The sequence below is a fragment of the Rutidosis leptorrhynchoides genome, chromosome 6, assembly GCF_046630445.1.
Source record: "Rutidosis leptorrhynchoides isolate AG116_Rl617_1_P2 chromosome 6, CSIRO_AGI_Rlap_v1, whole genome shotgun sequence".
Classification (NCBI taxonomy): Eukaryota; Viridiplantae; Streptophyta; class Magnoliopsida; order Asterales; family Asteraceae; genus Rutidosis; species Rutidosis leptorrhynchoides.
In genome coordinates this window covers 44056044-44063283 of record NC_092338.1, presented here as the reverse complement: position 1 = coordinate 44063283, position 7240 = coordinate 44056044, and the positions used below count along the sequence as shown (strand labels likewise).

Below are 7240 nucleotides of genomic sequence, written 5' to 3'. Positions count from 1 at the left end.
AAATAAACAACTCAAACTAACCACCTCATATCGATGGTTCTGATCCCTTTTCTACGAGATTTTTTCAGAGTTAAAAATGTGCTATATATTAGATATACTAGGTAGTGACCAAGTATTTCCAAAAATACCCGTAGCAATACATTCTAAATTCTGTAAATAAATAATATTACGTGAAACATAAATATATAACCCGAAAGGTCCCGCCCCATTGTTTTTCTTAGTTGTTATTAAATCATAAGCTTGTTGTCACTATACATGTAGGCATTTCTTTCCAGAAAAAAGCATCGATTGATCATTGTTAGATACAATTTCCGATATTGTAATTACAGCGCAACACCGCCATTATTAACATCGAAGCTTCTTCTTCGCGCACTTTATTATATGCGATCATCATCTTCATTCACCCTAATACCCCCGATTTAATCGGCATAAGGTAATCCACAATTGTCTTTTCATATATCATTTATATATTGATTGATATATTGATATTGATTGATGTCTATGTTAATTCACCAAATCTTGATTATCTTAATCTCTACTGTAACGTTTCTGAGATCTATTAGGGTTTATTTACGTGCACTCATAAAATACTATGATACGTAATATTTACAAAACCCTAAACTTCTGTTTGTATGCGTCTAATTTAAGCTTAAGCCTTGTAAATTCATTTTATGATTTCAGATATTGGTGATGCTTATGAATTGAATTGAATTGATGTTGGTTTCTTCAGGGGATTATAAATGGCGCCAATATACTATATATTAATAGCACTGCCTTGCACAATTGGGGCAATTGCTTTGGCTCTTGTACACATTTACAGACATCTGTTAAATTACACTGAACCTACATATCAGCGATTCATCGTCAGAATTATTTTTATGGTTCCTGTAAGTATATCTATCCATGTATATAGCGCGCTCTGTACATGTTATAGTAAATTATCTCAGTGCCTGAAAACTAGTACGGCTATGCTAGCATTGTAACTGTATTAATTCATTGACTCTATACCAAAAGATGTATGAGGTGTTTAGTGCTCTTGTGAAATACTTTTGTAACACAATACAAATAACCTAATAATAACATCAGTGCTAGAGTTATTGATGTTGGACAAAGTTTGACAAGAACTTTCCTTTATAATCAATTTTACATGTTTTAAGGATAATATAATACATATCATAATAAGAATTGCATCTTATAAAATGAAAGGGCAGATGCTCTACAAATGGCTTTATTTTTTCAAATGTTCTTTCTTATAAAATCACTGCCAGTTATAGTATCATTACTTTCATCAACATCATTAATAACCTTACTATAATGTGAAAACAGATGGTTGATGCGCCCAATTTATCTGTGCTTGTGAGAGATGACATTAATAAGTTGGCTAGCAAATAGAGTTATTATTGAGCTAGGATTGCAGTCGAATTAAAACCTGTACCTTTGTTAGTATTATCAACTGTACAATGATTTTACATTGTCGTTGACATCTCTCATGTTACTCATTTACTGTTTCCTTACAAGGCAATAATTCATTTTTATTTGTTCTGCTTGACAGGTCTATGCATTGACGTCTTTCCTGTCTCTTATATTCAACGAGAGCTCAATCTACTTTGATTCCTTCCGAGAAATGTGAGTATAATGCTAAGTTTGTTACACAGATTCATATTTTAGTGTGCTGCAATGCTCATTATATTGTTATAGTGAGGACTAGTCGGGTAGGCATGTAGACTGTACAACAGAATATTGAACATGTTTGAGTATAGTTGTATTTATTAAGATTAGCCATACATACATAAAAATCACTGACGATTATATAAATTGTCAACATGAACTAGTCACATCTAATCTCCTAAGATTAAATTTAAGCCCTTCACCACGAACCCACACACCCCAAAACAGAAAGCATAAAAAAGATTGAACATATGTGAAAATATAAAGTGGCGTACCTAGGTCATTTGAAAGGCCTTACATTGTGTTTCCTGCTTTTTGGTTGTATTTTAGTTGAAAAAATGCTTATAGATTGATAGTTTATGTAATCTGTATGCCCTATGATTGTAAATATGAGGTTTATGGGTTAAGAGTGGTGCATTTATTTGGTGACAACGACCTGTTTCTAACTATAAATGTGCACTTCTTATGTATTTCTTAGAAAAGATTTGACGATTTATGAGGTTAATGAGCTTATATTGGAACTACTTATCGCGTTTAAGAATTAATTTTTACGAGATTCTTGATTTTGCTTTTGCCAAAGTGGTAGATATTAGGAGGCTACGGTAAACTAGTATCTTTTGTTTGTTTTTGAAGTGTTAATGGGGATAATTGTGTTTCTATTCATACTTTAGTCTTTGTGCTTTTTTTCTTCTTCTTAAAGTTGATGAAATATGTATTTGTTTTTTGTTGGTTTCATTTACTTATGTGATATAAACCATTTAAAGTATATATTGTTCATCTTATTCAGATATGAAGCTTGGGTTATATACAATTTTTTGTCACTGTGCCTGGAATGGGTAGGTGGTCCGGGTGCCGTCGTTTTAAATCTTACTGGACGCGTTCTTAAACCTAACTGGTGTTTGATGACATGTTGCTTCCCTCCAATTCCCCTGGACGGGTCAGTCCTACTATTATGTCTCAAAACCTTTTTTCTGTTATATTAATAATAATATCTAATTGTATGTTTTTTAAATCTTACTGAATGCTTTTTATGACATTGTTTGTTGTGAATCTGATGATTATGGCAGGCGTTTTATACGAAGATGCAAACAAGGGTGTTTGCAGTTCGTGATCCTTAAGCCTATTTTAGTAGCAGTTACATTTGTTCTTTATGCAAAGGGGAAATACCAAGATGGAAACTTCAGTGCAAAACAGTCATACCTGTATATCACAATTATATACACGATTTCATACTCTATGGCGTTGTATGCATTGGCCCTGTTTTATGTTGCATGCAGGGATCTACTCCAACCATATAATCCAGTTCCAAAGTTCATCATTATCAAGAGTGTCGTCTTTCTTACATATTGGCAGGTACCATTTATAATCACCTCACCTTTCATGCTTTTGAACAATCTCTTTGTGTGTGTGTGTGTGTGTGTGTGTGTTTTTATATACTGAAAATTGTGAATTGTTCATCTTTGTTTGTTTCCAGGGTGTTTTGGTTTTCCTTGCTGCAAAATCAGGGCATATAAAAGATGCAGAAGAAGCTGGTGAGTTCCAAAACTTCATAATTTGTTTTGAGATGCTTATTGCAGCTGTGGGCCATCTTTATGCGTTTCCATACAAAGAGTATGCCGGTGCAAATATCGGTAATTCCCGCGGGTTTGGAGCCAGTCTTGCACATGCTTTAATGTTAAACGACTTCTATCATGACACTGTTCACCAGGTCTGTTCTGCTTTATATTTCCCTTAAAACTTACCCAATCCACCCGACCCGCCCATATTGTCACCTCTAGTTTTAACACTTATCATTCCACTATTCTTGCAGTTTGCACCTGCTTATCATGATTATACACTCTACAATCATAGTGGTGACACGGGTGATGATGGTGCAAGAAAGTACAGGACAAAAACCTTTGTCCCAAAAGGGTCCGAGATGGAAAACGTTAGGAAAAACAAACAATCATTTGCATCAAACAAGACAGATAGCACACCAACATCGACACTTCAAAGCCCCAACGCTGTACAAGGACCAACAAAACCAGAGGCAATGAACTCATCATTGTTATCAGACGCTGCAAATACAGCTTCTGCACCGTATTACTTTACGCTCATTGACTTGGACACACAAGTGCCTGCTGCTAAAGATAACAGGAAGAAGTGATTATAAATATGTGTTCCACACTGCCACGTCATTGGGTTATTATTTCTGTTTCTCTAATGTAGTTTTTTAGATCATTGCATTAGGATGTGTACATGTAGTCAAAGGGTTAATATTGATGTTGTAGATGCGTTGACAGTGCTTGTCTTGATCCAAAATTGTTGGACGAGTTATGATTCTAGAGGGGTTAATATTTCTGTTTCCTTTTGTTCTATTACTATCGATTGGAAAAAAAACCAAACATTTACATTCAAAGGGATGAGATCGGTTTCGGAACCGTACTGAACCGTACTGGTACCGGTTAGTACCTGTACCGAAATTGGGTAATATGGAGAACCGAAACCGTACCGAAATTTGGTATTTTTCGGTATTTTACCCACTTGGTACCGCAATTTTTTGACAATAGTGTAGATAATACGAGTGACGTGATATGATGTATGTACATATACATTATTTTTTTTCTATTATATGTAGTGTAGATTATTCGTTAAAGAACAATGATATATAAATAAGATGAAGATGAATATGCGATAAACAAATGTAAGATAAACGAAAAAATTTTGCTAAAACAAAAATTGCATACATGTACAGTCTATAAAAAATTGAAAAAATTCATGTAAAATTCGTATAAATAAAGTTTAACCAAAAAAACCAACTGAGCTTCAGAGGTCACCATCACTTTTTCCTTTTTGTTTTGTTTCTTGATCGCCTCCTCCATCTCTAGATAATAAAAAGACACAAATTTTATTAATTGGTCATTATTTATCACACAAACATTTACAAATATTTTATGGAAACAAAATAAAACATACTCAGTAATATATTATCAATTGCGACGCTGTTGCGACGTTGTCATCTTTCAGTATATCAATTACTACATCTTCAAATATAGGAGTACTTGATCGTAACAAATTTACATTATACTATATGAAAACTGAGCCAATTAATATCTTATTAGCATCTAAAAGTCTTCAACTATTGTGGATGTATTTTCACAGTTCCAATATTAAAGGTGGATACTTTTTTCTTTAATCAACCAGACCACTATTTGGTTAGTTTATACAGTATGTTTTTAGAAAACACAAAAAATTTAACAATGTTAGTAGACTCAATAATTGAATAATTAGTAGTCAAGTTATATCTTTATATGTTTTTCCCTAATATTTGAACATATTACATAATATCCCATAGCCCTTTATATTTCCTTTTAAATTTCGAGTACCGGTGCCGAACCGGTACCGAAACCGATTTTTGTTTAAACTAGAAACCGATACCGATACCGAATACCATCGGTACGATATTTCGGTACCGGTACTGGTACGGTATCGGTACAGTTTCGGTTTTTCCGGTATCCTTCAACATCGTCGTGTTACTAAATATCGTAACGGATCACTCGAACACATATTAAACAAGCTCGAACTCGAATAGCTCGTTAAAAGCTCGGTTCATGAACAGCTTATGCCAAAACGGGTGTCTTTATGCGAAATTGAAGGTTAACGATGGCTAATTATCAGTAATAAATGTATTAAGCTTCAAAGTGTATATTACGTGGAACATTTGATTTGATGTACACACATATTTTTGTGTTAAGTTGTTATTATTTGATTGACAAAGCTATCAAAATCTCGCATCCCATATTTAAACCGAAAATTGTTAATGAGCAAAATCATCATATTAAATTCAACGTAATCATCATATTAAATTACCTAAAATCAATTAATTCAGCAACACCTTCTTTGTCCTTATCTTTTTCTTGATTTCTGCCATCAACAATAACACCTTCTTTTTCTTTCTGTTTCTCTTGCTCCAATTGATTCATAGCTCGTCGTTCAGCATCTTTTTTAGCTTGCAAAAATACACCATAGTGATCTTGATTAGCTTCCATACACTTTTCGAAAGCTAATAAAGCTTCATAACATTTCTTCACGTTATTCTTTTCACCTTCTTCACCACATTTCTCCAAATCAACAAATGCTTTCTTACACGCACCCTTTTTTATATACAAACAAAGCCCACATTCTTCTTCTTCTTCTTCTTGTGCTTGATTTTGGGTTTCTTGTGCTTGTTTTTGGATTTCTTGTTCTTGTTTTTGGGTTTCTTGTTCTTGACTGAGGTTTTGGGCTTCTTGTTCTTGATTAAGGTTTTGGGTTTCTAGGGTTTCAGGGGCTGATGACATGATGGCAGTTGATGTGGTTTTAGGGTTTTGTTGTTGGGGTGAATCTGGGGGAGATAATGAAAAGGGTGCTGATAATTGGCTTCCCATGATGATTTTGAATGTTTTCGACTTAAGACCTAATTCTTGGTGCAAGGGATGTTTAAGTTACTTGCGGATTTAAGGATGTTGTTTCGTGTCGCGCAAGGTTGCTATTTCCCTCTCGTTTAATGTCAATTTATTTTTTTAGATTCTTGATAGTTTTCTTTTTAATATATAAATTTTCCTACCTTTAAAAAAAGATTTTTAAAAAAAAAAAAAAAAAAAAAAAAAAACAAAATCTGATTTATTAATAAGAACCTAGTACAGTACAAAAGTATGCGATTACATAAGACAAAATTGCACCATTGGTCCATGATGTTTGTATCAAAAAGCATAGATAACCTTTATCTATTTTTTTGGCGTCGTTAACCTTAAACTTTCAAAAATTGACATGGATAACCCAATGGATAACTCTGTTAAAAAATCTGCTGTTAAGTCTAGTAGGTTGGGTGACTAGCGAGGGCAAATTAGTCCATACAAGATGTGTATAGTTCTTATTAAACCTGCAGAATATTTAGTCGCCAGAAATAACCTAATAACTATTTCATCCAAATCATATTACGTACTATATATCATTGCCTGTTATTCAGAAAAAAAAACCCTACAATCACAAAAAACTAATGCCGATTGATTCATTCTGCGCGATCAGAAACGAGTATGATAAATTGATGAATTATATGGTACGTTAATTTCTTCTGTTCATGTGTTAATCCATAATTATGTAGTGAGCATTTTTTTTTATTTTTTATTTGAAAGGCTGTATTGAGCCGTTATAATAAATTGAAATAAATGAACATAATTCTTATTAGTTTTTTATATTTATATGATTTTTGTTGATGCAGCCGAGAATCCTTCAAAGTTTACATTAAAGTTAGATCATGGTGGTGTCTTGAGTAGAGAAAATCAATGGACAAGTAGTTTGTTTCTCAAGTACATTTGAATTTTTATTTTATGGTGTGCAAGAAATATGGTGTCTGTTGAATTGCTATGAATTATGGTGTATTTGTTGACTTTTTTTTAAGTATTTGTTTACTTTTTTTTGAGAATTTTGGTGTATGCAAGACTCAGTATGAATTATGGTGTATTTGTTGCTTTTTATAGTTTTTTTTTATTTTTATTTTTATTTTTTTTTTATTTTTGACTATTGTGAGTATTTTTCTAATTTTTTTGAAACT

General features: G+C 32.9%; 2 protein-coding genes across 2 annotated transcripts; one reads left to right on the top strand and one right to left on the bottom strand.

The window, feature by feature from the left end:
• The first annotated feature begins 232 nt into the window (after positions 1 to 232).
• Positions 233 to 4034, top strand: LOC139852996 (uncharacterized). Its single transcript, XM_071842351.1, has 7 exons — positions 233 to 433; positions 731 to 887; positions 1553 to 1626; positions 2456 to 2605; positions 2736 to 3021; positions 3143 to 3376; positions 3479 to 4034. Exons 2-7 carry the CDS (start codon positions 741 to 743, stop codon positions 3812 to 3814), a joined length of 1227 nt encoding a protein of 408 aa, XP_071698452.1. The 5' UTR covers positions 233 to 433; positions 731 to 740; the 3' UTR covers positions 3815 to 4034.
• Positions 4035 to 5513: 1479 nt separating this feature from the next.
• Positions 5514 to 6132, bottom strand: LOC139853597 (uncharacterized). Its single transcript, XM_071842979.1, has one exon. It carries the CDS (start codon positions 6072 to 6074, stop codon positions 5514 to 5516), a length of 561 nt encoding a protein of 186 aa, XP_071699080.1. The 5' UTR covers positions 6075 to 6132.
• Positions 6133 to 7240: the final 1108 nt, after the last annotated feature.

Excerpts from the sequence above, each read along its gene's own strand:
- LOC139852996 (XM_071842351.1), top strand. The coding sequence starts at position 741 with ATGGCGCCAATATACTATATATTAATAGCACTGCCTTGCACAATTGGG. Across the intron at positions 888-1,552 it reads GAATTATTTTTATGGTTCCT|GTCTATGCATTGACGTCTTT; the intron begins GTAAGTATATCT and ends TCTGCTTGACAG. Across the intron at positions 3,022-3,142 it reads TCTTTCTTACATATTGGCAG|GGTGTTTTGGTTTTCCTTGC; the intron begins GTACCATTTATA and ends GTTTGTTTCCAG.
- LOC139853597 (XM_071842979.1), bottom strand. The coding sequence starts at position 6,074 with ATGGGAAGCCAATTATCAGCACCCTTTTCATTATCTCCCCCAGATTCA.